This window comes from Thunnus albacares, chromosome 18 (genome assembly GCF_914725855.1).
Source record: "Thunnus albacares chromosome 18, fThuAlb1.1, whole genome shotgun sequence".
In the NCBI taxonomy this organism is placed as follows: domain Eukaryota; kingdom Metazoa; phylum Chordata; class Actinopteri; order Scombriformes; family Scombridae; genus Thunnus; species Thunnus albacares.
The window spans coordinates 25,992,501-26,007,025 of record NC_058123.1 but is presented as its reverse complement, the minus strand read 5'-3'; the positions used below and the strand labels follow the sequence as shown (position 1 = coordinate 26,007,025).

The window sequence follows — 14,525 nt, the reverse complement described above, 5'->3', positions numbered from 1 at the left end:
TTTATAACAGAAAGCCTATAGTATGTTTCAAATATGAGGTGTGGAGTATACTCTATGGGCATTTACCAGGCAGGGAAAAAGATGCTCGATCAAGTTGCATTATGGGAAATACAGCCAGTGTTTTTGAAGCTTGGCCTCTCAGGATACTTCTGCCTCTGCTTCTTTGATTCACCTTAACCTGACCATCACCTTAATCGTGATCTCCACGGTAACTTCATTATAGCGCGCAGACAGTGTGTATAATACAAGCGGAGACAGCGAGACAAACAGGTAAAGAGAGACAGTCAGAGAGACAGATGGGTATTTTGTCTCTCCTCCAGCTCTCCTAGTTGCCGGGGCGACCGGCCGGCCTCGCTCGATGCTCGAGTACGAGAAGAAAAAAAAAAAAAGGAAGAAAAGAGCAGAAAAGAAAGAAAAGCGCCACAATCAATGAGACCCTTTTTGTTTTAGTGGGAACCCCCTTTTACCCCCTAACGACACACACACACACACATACATACTGAAACACACACGGACAGAGGAACAGGATGACTGAATCGGTGTGCGATTGTGTGTGTGTGTGTGTGTGTGTGTGCCTTTGTGTCTGACTCCCTCTCCCTCTCTGTGTGTGTGACTGACTTTATTTAAGACAAGGGCCCTTTTGTTTTAAGCCGGAGAATGGCTCAGAGACCGAGGCTGGCCCTGTAATTGGCCTACTTAGGCCCTGTTTAGCATGAGAAAAGCCTTCCTCGGCCCGCCAGTGCCAAGCTAACTCTTGTTTTCAGCCGCAGAGAGGACGGACGTGCTGATCAGAATTCAGATTAGCCCGAAAAACATCCAACCTCCCCCCCCCCCTCCACCACCTCCAAACACACTCCTCCACCCTCTGCTTTAAATACACTGCACACTAATTACTTAACGAGAAAGCTGGGGAAAAAAATCTACACTTTAACGGAGTAGTGGAGGAGTCTATTTACATGGGGGTGGTGGTGGTGGAGGGGGGGAGGGGGGTTGGCAGGTTCTTTTTCACCTCTTTCCTCCTCACTAACTTTTTGTGCCACTTAAAAAAAAAAAAAAAAAAACCCTCTCCTCCATCCTTCTCTCTGTCTTTTATTCTGGAGTTCTCTTCTTCTCTCCGAATCAGCCCCAGACGCCACTTGTTGCTGCCGAATCATTGAACTTAATTAGCGGGACAATGTGTGAGCCGTTTGCTAAGTTTGAGCCGTAAACAGAGTCACACAGCTAGAGAAGAGGGAAAAAGGCAGCAAAGGAAGGAGAAGTTAGACTGGGAGCTGTGAGATGAACGTCTGCACGCTGAGCAGCATGAGGTCACTCTCACGGAGGTAAATTATATCACAGACGTGGTTTCATTTATCATTATCAGCTCGGTTCGAGGTGTCTTAGGTTTGGCTTTGTTCCTGGAAGTTTAAAATTGAATCGAAAGAGCGGTTATTTATTTATTCATTTGTCTTTCTGATGTAGAACTTCTACAGTATCTATGGATAATCTATCTACAGTGTGTCACAGTCAATTACAACATCATTAAGGCAGTATTAGGCTTTGGACTACACTACAAATTATTAGTTAGTGGAGTTTTTTTTTTTCATCAGTGGACTTTAATTTTAATTTTGGCAGTAAGTATGCATTTTCAATCATTCAAATGAAAGCCAGCTTTTTCTATTTCAGTTTTCATGTTGTCATACTGTACATCACGCACACACAAATTTAAAAGGAAATTTGATTAATGATTTGATTTTAATATTGGCACACTTGGACTTCCGTAAATATCTTAATATAACATGCTATGCTAAGCTATTTAGGACAGTAATACATGGAGATAAATACTGTAACACACATAAACACATGCACACACAAATATAAACTAACTATAGACACCATTACAACTGTGGTCAATATTCCCATCATTAATATTCTGCTTATAATGCCTTCATGTCATACCATGTGATGGATTGGTGGAATATTCCTACAAGAGTGGGTCATGTGAAGATAACACTATATCCATTAAAACTAGGTTAAATCACCTTGAATGACAGGTTTTGACTATCAGAAACATGTTTCTCAAGCTTTTCTTCAACAAGCCAACATTCCAACCGTTCAGCAATCAATATCCTGATTGTCCTCACCGTTTAAGATTCTACTCAATATTTCAGATACATTACGTTCTGGCGTTCTGCTCCGCTACTAACAATACTTCAGCTTTACTGAACATTCATCCTGATGAGTATTCCAGATAATTCGTCTGGATAACTCCAACTCCCATCAACATTCCAGTTCCATTCACTGTAACTGTCTTCAACATTCCACCATATTTCAACAACGACAGACGTGCTGAACATTTGAATTGTCAGCATCTTTCTTATATTTCAGATACTTTAATACATTTGTTAATATTCTGATGTTTTTTGACTCAATGAAATAATCCCTCTTGTAACATCCTCATGATAGCTGTGTTGAATATTTGAAAGATTATCAATATTCCTCAATATTTCAACAGTCCTCATCCTCAATCCTATCATCATTATTTTAATATTATCGTCCACATTCTTACATTAACATTACATCTTCAAAACTAATGACAACATTCCAACTCAAGCATCAAACTTAAAACGTACAGCATATGTATTCACTAGAGCAACAATACCTATTATTCTGCTGGTGGCACTATTTACTCCTGTTTGAGTATCACTGCTAGAAACTACAGTGCCCAGCTGCTTTAGGAGATTACTGAGCCTTTTCCAAAATTGAAACTGAAACTATATATTAGCTACCTGTATTGAAAGATTTTCATCTTATTACTGGTGCCACACCTGTTGGAGTCCTATCAGATTCACTCAACTCTCTGATTTATCACCATTATACAACTATGTTAACTGGCTCGTCTACAGTCTTCATATCTTCACAAACCTGGAGAAATGTTTTATTGATGTTTCCTGTTTTCCCTTGTGAAGAGTGGTAGGCCCTTCTTTGGCCTTTGAGCTACAAAGTGACATAGTTTTTCCTGATCAACAGCTAAATTAACACACTCTCTCTCTTTTTTTCTTTGTCTGTGTGTGTTGGTGTCTCCCAACCAGTCGATACTTGGTGGTGAGATGGGTTTGGGGAGTCCCGGAGCGGCATCGCCCACCAAGCCGGCCGGTCAGTACTACCAGCACTACAGCTCCAACCCGCGGAAGAGAACACTGCATATGGACTCCATGGGTGAGGCGTCACAAACACACACACACATACACACACACACACACACACACACACACACACACACACACACACACACACACACACACACACACACACACACACACAGAGTGTCACAGTGACATTCACATGAATAGCTTCCTCATTACAAAATGTCTAACAATGAGTGGAGGAGTTAGAGCTTCCTAAACCTTTTCTGATTGGTTGTAGACAGTTAACTGCTAAAGTAGCTTGAAGCATCAGCACTGTTGCTATGGTTACCTGAAGGTTGACATAGCTTGATCACGGATTTAGACCAATGGATGAACTGTTGACCAGAACTATGTTGGAGGCGTGCGAGCCTTTCATTCATGTCGTCATTTAGGCAAACTTAACAAGTCAGTTTGGTAAAAGTTTGAATATTTAATTTTTAGTTAAATTAATTTTACATTAATAAAAAAAGTATGTAGTTTTGAAGGCTGTTATGTTGAATTGAGGTTATATTACATGGCATTACAGTCTTCAAACTGGACAGTAATAAGAGCTGGAAGTAAAACCCTCCCAAGCAAACAATTAAAAAGTGTGCTCATAGTGCTTCGCCTTTTTATTTCCTGAAAGTGTGTAGTCTGAACAGGAGGGTTTGGCTTTCACCCATTTAATAAACAACAAATTAATTCTCCACAAAAGAAGAAAAAAAAATTGAGTCCTAAAACTTCTGTAACAAATCTTCCAGAATCTTGTGCCATTTCCTTGATGATAATAACAATAGTGATCAAGATACACACTCATTTGATTCATACATGCTTGAACAATGGAAACTGCACTGGAAACAATGGCAATTATCTGACGGAATTTTTTCCTGTTTTTATAAAATTCTTGAAGCCTGAATATTTATAAAATGAGTTGTTAGGACGGATTTTTGTCCGTCTTTGTATTTGCATTCCAATGTTTTGCTGCATAAATAGCAAAACTCCATCTGATGCCCAGAACGGTCTGACAGCACATCTCAGCTTAATGAACCTGATAAAAATACACCCTGACGTTCCTGTCATTAGTTACAAGTTACAACAGCGATTCTAACATTTTCACCCAGACTGATGCCACTTCACAGCCTCCTGTGACTTTTCTGAAACATGGTTGTTGTGTTTTTTTTTCAGAAGGCAAGTCATTGTGAGTGTGTATCCATGTTTCTGTGTGACCATCCTGTCTGTGTGTATGTGTGTGTGTGTTTTCAAAGGGGACTTTAAGCAAAAAAAAAAAAAAAAAATACAGGGAAGTCTTTTAAAAAAGCAGGACAATAGTGGCCGCGGTGTAGCCTTGGTAGCGTTAGCCTTGAGAGGACACAAACACACACACACACACACACACACACACACACACACACACACACACACACACGATGACTCTGGGCCAATTTCCAAAAAAGCGCTCTTTCATTTTTCCATCAAAATCTCACCTTCCCAGTTAAGAGGCTGCTCCCTGGCTCCCCTTGAGAGAAACCCTGAAAAATAATATAAACATGTCAAAAGCTGCCCTCCTTCCTTTTATCAAACCATAAAGAAAAAAAAAAAATCAACCCTGTGCTTTTTGTATCCTGCCTTTTTATTTTCTGCATCTTATTGTGTGGCGGCTTGTTTGCCGTGAAGGCTTTCTTTGTAAATATATCGACTGCGGTGGGAAAAGTGGCCTCGCTTCTCCCCTCTACGGGTGATCGATTAAATTCAAACAAATCAAGCCAGAACTTCCTTTTAAAAGAGAAATAAAAGCATGCTTGGCCTGTTGAACCCTCATGTATTGTTTTCTTCTATTTTCTCTTTCAGAAATTCACACAAAAAAAGTGCGGAAGGTCCCTCCTGGCTTGCCGTCCTCAGTAAGTGATAACATGCCTTTTTTTTATTTATTTTTTTTATTATTATTTCCAAGGTATTATCGCTGCTACAAGTGTGTGTTGCTGAGGAAAAAAAAAAAGGGCTGCCGATGCTCCTGCATGTTTGGAATCACCTAATTGGTTGCGCGTAGCAGAGACAAAAAAAAAAAAAAAAAAAAAGTCGTAGAAAGAAAAAGTGCAAACGTTTCCTGCTTTTGTGAATCGGTGGAGATGATGATGATGCTGCTGTCGGAGCGGGGCTGGACACAAACAGCTCACGGCTTTTTTTTTTTCGTTGGTTCTCTATTTATAGTTTCAAGCCAGAATTAATAAGTCAACATGAAAATAAGACATTTATTCCTCTAAATATAAATGAATTTATTAGCAGAGACTGGAGACCATTCTACTTTTCTAAATGAATCACAGCACATGTTTAATAACAATGAACTGAAACAAGTGCAAAATGAAATATCAATGACATTTATGGAAAAGAAAAGATCAATATAAAAACATAATAACATTCTGGGTCTATTTGAAGTGCAGCATCTCTGTGGTTTTGATTCATTTATTGATGAATTCATCATTTGTTGGTTTGGATTTACGTCTGGTATTTTGTGCTGAAACTGTCCCCAGTCGATCTGCTCGGCTGCTGGTTGGAAGTTTTTTTTTTTTTTTTGGACGACATAAAGTTGTAGAAGAAGAAAAAATGTGCAAACGTTGGTATGCTGGTTTTATGAATTAGTGGAGATGAGGACGACGCTGCTGTCGGAGACGAGCTGGACGCAAACAGCTGCCGGCTTTGTGTTGTCAGTTCCTGTTTTTAGAAATCTGCTGAAAGAGAAAGAGTGGTTGCAGAGAGAATGATGTTGAGCTCTTTTTGTTGATGTCCACGTTTCAGTTTGTGTGCTGATTTCCTCTATTACTGTATTGATTAGTGAGGTGATTCATTCATCGGGTATTGTGGTGGATTTTTGGTATTTTAGAGTGAAACGTCTACCTGTCGATCTGTTCGGTTGATGGTTGGAAGATTTTAGATTTTAGAGGAAGAAGAAGAAAATTCATCCACTGAATAACAGAGCTGCTGATGAATCGATTAGTCCGTTGACTAAAAAAGTCTTTCACCACACCAAACACAGGCAGCTTCCAGCTTCTGAAATGTGATGATTTGCTACATTTCTCTGTTTTATATCATAGTAAACTGAACCTTCTTACGTGACATTTGATAGACTAAATGATTTGTAGAATAAAGTAAGCATGAAATGAAAATAAGCATCACTAAACAGATCATCCATGAATCAAGTTATTTCTGTTCTGCTATTTTTCCAATTTGTAAATATCTCTCTATCTGATCAGTTTGTAGTATTTGTGGTAAATCTTCCTCCTGAGCTGTTTGAACTGGACTCAGCTGTTGTTCTGAGGCCTGAAGCTCGGCTGCTGTTTGAATCAGAAGCAGCAGAACGTTTGCTGATGTTTCACATATTTCACTTTTTTATTTTCTGCAGTCTTTGCTTTACCTCTTCTGGCAGTGTTTGTTTCTGTTTGGTCATTTAAAAGTAGTTCAGTCTGTTTATCATTTCATATTATTTTAACACTTATTGAAGGCTTCAAGAATTATATGCTCTTGTTGTGTCAATGTGTGGTTTTTTTGTGAAAATGGATTTCACTTTTAATTACAAATTTATGTTGTTTTCTGTGATGATTTGTAGTTTTTCTCTGTTTCTGTTTTACTGTAAATTGAATCTATATTTGGCTTGATTGATTTGGCTTTGTCCTTTTTGTGACATGGATAGCAGCTCTAGTTTTTGTTAGATTTATTTGTAATTTTGACTTTGGAGAGGTTTTTTTTTTTTTTTTTTTTTTTTTTTTGATGGCTGACCTCATTAATCGCCAGTTAACGACGGCTGAATGTGCTGCGTGTCAGCCGCCTCTCTCACTCGGCAGGAGTCCGGCTTTCTGTGGCCTCGGCTCGCTTTGTCCCCGCTTCTCCCCACTTCCCTCTGCCTCTCTGTCTACATCACCCTCACTAGCTGGAGGAAGGGGGGGGGAATGAAGGGAAACCAGGAGAGGAAAGGGAAGGCATTAACAAACAAAAAAAAAAGAAAAAGCAAGGAGGAAGCATCAAGAATTGAAGGATGAAATGTTTCCTGTGTAGGAGAGAGATGTGATGTCAAACGATAGGGGGCTGTTGCTTTATTTCAACCATTATTTCACCAGTGAAATATACATTCCAGAGCTGGGAAGAAACTAAATTCATTTAGTCAAGTACTGAAATCCTTCTACTTTTTACTCTGTGACAGTTATCTGATGGCTGCTTCAGTAGAATGTAGACTCTATGAGAGCCATTGTTTTCCTATGATGGGAATAAAGACACTAAACCCCACTGCAGTGAAACCTTGAAACCATTCAAACGGCTTCAATTTAGACTTTATTCGTTCCACACTGTCTAATAGAAATCACATTGATGTACTCCTGTATGGTTTTGTTTTGTTGGTGTAAGGGAAAACGACTATGCCCGGAATTAAAAAGACAACGTCTCTGGTTATGCTGCATCAATTTTGATATTGACACTGTTTTTACAGTCCTTCGTGATTCTGACAGCATTTTAAAATGCTAAATCGCTTATAACAGCAGCAGTGGTTCAGTGTCCTCTGTGTTTCACCTCTGACTATACCCAGCGTCATTGTTAAATGTGGTCAGAAATGTGCTATGCTGCACCTGTAACCACATCCAACTGTGATGTCACTGGGTCCTGAAGTACACTGCTTCATCACTGCAGCAAGGTGAGAAGTTAAACCACAGGGTGTTAAGTTATTCTTTAAAGAGATTTGGAGAACATTTTGTGGTGTTCATTTAACATGTGTAAGATGATGGTTAATTATTAAAAAAAAACAAAAAAAATATCGCTGAGTGGAAACACTAGTAACTTTAACCAAAAGCACCATCTCTTTCTAACCTTAAAGGTGCAATATATACGACATTCAGCCCCACTAGATGTTGCACTAGCGAGCGGGGGGGACTGGGACTCAGATCAAACTGTCAAGCTAGGCAGTGCTCATCAAATATGGATCATGATTCTGTTGGTGCGCTGCCTACTTCTCGCCTCAAATGTTTTCAGAAACATATTTTACTTTACTGTTTAGGTGTAATTTGAGAAACTTTGAGACGTGGTCGCCATGTTGGAAACAGCCGCGGGAAGACACGGAGGAACTCACATGCACGCTCACATGCACTAACATGCACGCTTAGACACACTAACATGCATGTGCAGCCAGACTGGTTATCAAAACAAAGAACAGAGAGGCTCTGATTACAACACACACAGAGGGTGTGTGACTTCATTCTCTGCTCAGGACACCATTACTACACTGTATATTTACATAGCAAATAGTTGTTTGCTGACTTCTAGTGGGGCTGAATGTTGTATATTACACCTTTAACCTTTGTGTTTTAATAGCCTAAACCTAACAACAGGTGGGAAAGAGGACATGAACTCTGGTCTCTGGTGTCAAAGTCCTAAACTTGACATCAATAATCTGACTAACCAGTACGATTTTAAAAGTATCGTGTCGACAGTCATGTGATCGGGGTTTTGGATCTCTCTGTACGTGTGTTGCATGTGTGTGGTGCTCTGAGCTGTCTCGTCCCTCTGCTGTAACCCTCTCTGTTTCCACCTCTGTGATGTGACTTATCCTCCCCGCTCCCCCCTCCTCCCCCCCGTTCACATGAAGAGAAAACGGATGAGGAGAGAAACTGCTGCCTGTGAAATGGAGAGGCGGTTCGACTGCAGAAAAATTGATTCAGACGCGGTTTCTGTCGGCTTGTTGGCATAAGTTTCATTTGTGAGAGAGAGCCGAGAATGAATTGGAAGCTTTTTAGGTGTACCTTTTATTTTTTTATACAATCCATTCCATTTTTATATCAGATTTCTTTTAACAGCAGCAGCCCAGGTTCTGTCGTGTCAGGAGTCAGTTACAGCACAGAGGCCTTGTTCAGAGCTCTGGCTTTTATTCAGAGAAAACATCAGATTGCTGACAGGTGCTCATTTTCATAATGACTTCTGTTTTGATTTTAGATTTATTTCTATGTTTTAAGTCATGGAGGAAGAGCTCTAAACTTTGCTTCCTGAAGACTAAAACACTGTGAAACACGGACAACAAAAACAGTCATATTTCCATGGTTACAGACAGGAACAGCTAGTAGGTAATGGTGCAGATTCAGCAAAAATGTGAAGAAACATAATTTAAAAAAAAAAAAAAAAGGCTGGTTCAAGTAAGTAACAGCTAACTGAAGAAAAAAAAAGCTGTGAGCTTTTTGTTTTACACAATGTAGCAGCATTTATGACATTACTAAGACTCAGAGTGTCCCACCATTCTGGTTCTCCTATCCCTGGAACACTGTCACTCCCCTCTGTCTATTCATATCCAGATATTTGTCACATGTTGAAAATTCTTGGCAAACACTCAATTTCAAATTGTATAAAACTTTTTTTTATGTCATGAAAACTGTCTAGAACTGGTAAAGTACTTATTGTAGTAGTAAATTATTCAATTTGAGATGGATTTTTTGAACTTACTGTTTTTTTAAAGTAAGAAAGAAAACTAGAAAGACACTGCATGAATGCAACAGTAGACGTTACATTTGTTATTGCACATTGTCTCATGTCGGCAATCAAAAGCTTCAAAAAAAAAAAAATATTGTTGCTGTGTTGCGAGCAGATCATCAGTCCCACAAAGATTTTTCTGTCAGTTGTTCATTTGTCTTTTAAAGCTTGGCATTCAGAGATTCCTGCTCCCCTCTGTAATGTTTTTTTTTTTTTTTTTTTTTTGCGGGTGGTGGTGGTGGTGTGGCGGGAGGGGGGGGACGACGACTCCAAACCTGCTGCCAACAACGATGAGGCTGAAACGTGTTTTCATTCCTGCTCACAGCAGCCGACAAAGCTGTTTGTCATCGTCTTTTCAAATCAGAAAATCCAACATTTAAATCTTTTGATGCTTCTTTTGTTTTGTCTCAACAGTTTTATTGAGCTTGACGTACGATGACATTTTTTTAAAAAACAGCTCCGGTGGAATTTTTCCACGGAATCCTTTTAATTCATGTATTCATCCTGAAGGAAGCATCAACATCAGTGAAGCTTATTAAAATCTTTTTATTTTTTATTTAAAGGAAATATTTTAAATGTAGTTGTTTATTTATATTTATTTGATGTTAATATTACCACTAGTGTTATTATTATAAATACAGTATTTCATCATTTAACTGACATTAGATTGATGTCAATAATGTCATCTTCTGATCATGTACTTCTTATGTATGTGCTTATAATATGCAGATAGATAAAAGGTATATTTTCAGAATTTTGAATGTTGGCAGGAAGCTCATGAAGCATTCGTCCAGTTTGTATGCATTTTATTAACGGTTCAATCAGTCATCCAGTCGTTTCTATTAATATAAATGATCTGAGCTTCATCTCCTTTTCATAAATATACTGAGAATTTACAAAAAGTGTTGGTTATTTGAGCTATAAAATTAACAGATTTACACACAGAACAACTACAACAGGACCTGCAGGCTGTGGTGGAAATGAAATGTCCAATTTATTATATCAGGATAAAATAATTGAAGACAGAAACATGATAAATACCAGACTGAGGGGATTGAAATAAAGATGTGGATTTTTAGGAGGAGAGGGATCTGAAAAACAAGCGAGCACCGGCTGACCTGGTGCACACCGACTCCTTAACAAGAGCTCAACAATGAAAAAAATAAATAAATAAATATAACAGAAAACAGTATGACTGCCAAAATAATCAAATATATAAAGTAGAATTCTCTCCTACTGTTGTTTGCATGACGATGATGATGATGATGATGATGATGATGATGAAGTAGCTGGACATCATAGATTATCTAAGGCACTGTGAGCTCTTGCAGAGAATCTCATGTTTTTATACTGAATGTAACTGCACACACACACACACACACTCTCTCTCTCTCTCTCTCTCTCTCTCTTTCTCTCTCTCTGTCTCTCTCTCTCTCTGCCCAGCCTGCACCTGCTCTGAGTACAAACACAGCTTCACAGAGGAATGCCTGTAATGTAAGTGTGTGTGTGTGAGTGTGTGCGGTTCTATTTTAACACACATCTCTTTGTGAGAAAACTGCGTAATCGTGCAAACAGCGTGCACGCACACACACACACACACACACACACACACACACACACACACACACACACACACACACACACACACACATTTGTACATCCAAATAGGTGATGACCCTCATTGACATAATTTATTCCCTAGTCCTTAACCCTAACCTTAGAGGATAAACTGGGATTCTCTATACTACAATATCACCACTATATCTGTAGACTGAGAGAGTTCTTGGTCACTGTAATCCTCTGTTCATACTGGCCATGAGGCGATTCCCTCGTGCTACGACTTCACTGTAAGTTCAAAGACAGTATGAAGCTTCTCACTTAGCCTAATTGATTGGTTACAGTCTTTTTGCAACAAAATTTACTGTTTCCTTGAGCTGTGGCGGAGGGATACGTCATTTTAGTTGCATTTCTGGGACAAAACACCGTCAGTAAACCTACCCGACTACCAGGAAGAACAGAATGACTTTTGAGAATGTTTTTCTTCTTGTTCCTTCAGTTGGATGTTTGAGCTTCACTGTGCAGAATGATGTTTGTGCAGAGTTTGACACTAGACTGTTTTCACATTCATCTAATGAAGGGTTAGGGTTAGGGTTAAGCAGCGTACCCAAGAGCAGGATTTGTGACATCACAACTAGTTTGGAAGTCAATTCCGGTCCAATTTACAACTTACACAAATGTGATGTGAAAACTTGAAGCCTCCAGTGCACAAACACTGAGACTTTACAGTGAAGTAGGAGACATCTTGTATCCAGCAGTTAAACTTTTGAAATTAAAGATATTTACATATTCATAGATTCTGGATTTTAAATGAGGTAGAAGGAGATGATGTCATTTTAAGGATTTTTAACATGATAAGTGAACATGTTTTGTGGAAAAATATGTGAGACATAATTTATTATTCCAAGCAGATGATTTTTTATATGTCCTAAAACATGTCTGGAGGGGATCTTTAAGAATGCATGCTTGCACAGAACAAGGACTTGATTTTGTTCTCCACCTCTTACAGTGTAGTAACACGCTATGAAGACATTACTTCACAGTTAGTACACCGACCCATAACTCTCTAAATATACGTATGTTAGTATTGTGTTAATATAAACTTTAAAAAATCCAAATATCCACGAGCCTAAAGCTGAGCAGAGCTGCTACATTCTATCACACTTTTTCTGCTGAGAGTTTTAGTGTCATTTTAGTTTCTTTTAAGCTTCAGTGTTTATTTGACAGCTTTCTGTACACTGAACTGCTTTCTTTTCTCTTATTTGCTTCATCTGATTACTTTACTGGATCCTAAGGTGGAATCATGGTTGTAAATTTGTAGTTTTTTGATGTTTAAGAGCCTTCAATCACTCTGTGCTTGATATTTATGATGTCATTTGATGTTGATCTTTCACATAAAGAACATGAACACAGTAGTTTTTCTGCTTTTGCATTTCCATCATCTTTTAAACTTTTCCTGGTGAATTCAGAAAGATTTTAAGTGCTTTTTTTAGTGTGTTTAAACTTGTTTTCTTTGTTGCTGCCCTCCCATATGCTTCAGTTTGTGAACACACTTTATTTAAGGCAAAAAGTCTTGCGTGTTTTTTTCTTTCATCTCTGTTTCACATCCACTGCGGGCGATGGGTCTTTTCTTTTAATTAATTCATTTGTCTTCACCCCCCCCCCCCCCCTTTTTTCCTTTCTCATCTCCCTGCGCAGCAAGTTTGTTATTGTTGTTTGTCAAATTTAGTTTGCTGAGTTGATGATTTACTTTGAGAAACAATTAAACGTCACTTGAGAGGAGAGCGTGGGACGTCTTTGTAATCAAAAGGAAATTAGGCATCAGTTGCTAACATTAGCAGGTTGCAGAGAGCCATCTCGCTGTTGTTTTTCTTTGTTGGTGTTTGGAGTATAACAGCTTTTTTTTTCTTTAGATATCATTGTTTTAGTTAATTTGTTGTTGGGGCTGATAGAGTCTCTGACTCGTCCTCAGAGCTTTGCTAATGCTGACTGAATAAACAAAGAAGCTCACACATATATCAAGATTATCCCCCAAAATGTCTGTAATGGACCCATGAAAATACAGCCATTAAAGGAAATAGAAATAAATTGACATATATGTGTCAGCATGTGCGTGTTTAATATTCATCTCTCTCTCTCACACACACACTCTATCACACACACACACACACACACTCTCTCTCACGGTGACACTGGGACCAGCCATTAAACTGGTTTGTGAATCCATCAATGTGATTGGTTGTACTCAGGGAGTGTTTATATGTGAGGATGGTTGGATATGAATATGTAACACAGTTAAGACATAGTTGAAGAAAAGCTTTATTTCATATTTTTAATATCTGTAATTTTAGTCAAGTGGAAGCTGCACACACAGGATGAAAAATGATGTTTATGTTTTTATTTTTGGAAAAGCTGGAAAAGTTTTTTTTTATTTTTTAAAGGCTGCTGGGAATTTGAAATGTTGTAATGTTGTCTGGATCATCGTGCATTTCAGAGATAAACTGACTGTTTTTTGTGTAAAATCTATTTAAAGCATGTTGGAACTTGATGTTAGTGAACCTGAAAAAAACCCTGATAATTTTCAAAGCAAAACAACAGAATCAATCCTGATGAATTATCAATTTTTTTAAATCCAGATATTCAGCTTTTTTGCTCTTTCCATTAATATCAATATACACAATGCAAAATTCAAATGTTTTTATTTATTATTCCAAGTCTGAACATGAACATTTACAATGAGATAAATTAAGACTTTATTATGAATAATTCAATATATCAAAGTCAAACATGTGAAGCTTCTGCTTTGTCAATGCTGCATTTTATCCACTGAGAGAAAAGGTGAAAAACATAATGGCTGAATATTTTTAGAGGATCTGCTTTGTGAATTATGTTCAGTTATGTGACTTAACTTCCATAACAACACAAAGTCAAATAAGGGATAAATCTGAAAGGACATACATATATTAATTGTTATTTATCTTTCAGAATATGTGAAATATGGAGAATCCAGACTGTACAAGTGTCTCATGACGTTCCTCACTTTGCTGTGTATCTAGTCTGATAAATTTCTATCATCATTTTATTATCTTTTGTAAATTCAGAGCATCCGGTCTGCTAAAGTTCTCAACTAGAAGCTGCTTCAGTTACTTCATGTACAAAATATTCTGGAAACAAAACACAACATTTACTGGATCCAAATGTCTGAGAAATTTCAACATTCCTGTTCACCTCTTCCCCCAAACTCAACATCACTTTTCACTTCTGTAAATCATTTATCATCATGTCTGAAACATTGAGAAAGCAGTGTGTTATGTGCAGTTTTCTTAA

At 38.2% G+C, this 14,525-nt stretch overlaps 1 protein-coding gene across 5 annotated transcripts in view; it reads left to right on the top strand.

Annotated features, from left to right (window-relative positions):
• Positions 1 to 14,525, top strand: part of LOC122968767 (transcription factor 4-like) — a 236,685-nt gene that overhangs the window by 130,510 nt on the left and 91,650 nt on the right. For all 5 annotated transcript variants that reach the window (XM_044334233.1, XM_044334235.1, XM_044334234.1 and 2 more), the window contains 2 exons: positions 3,072 to 3,198; positions 4,995 to 5,044. In XM_044334233.1, coding sequence (XP_044190168.1) covers positions 3,072 to 3,198; positions 4,995 to 5,044 — 177 coding nt within the window. The remainder of the gene's footprint in view (positions 1 to 3,071; positions 3,199 to 4,994; positions 5,045 to 14,525) is intronic.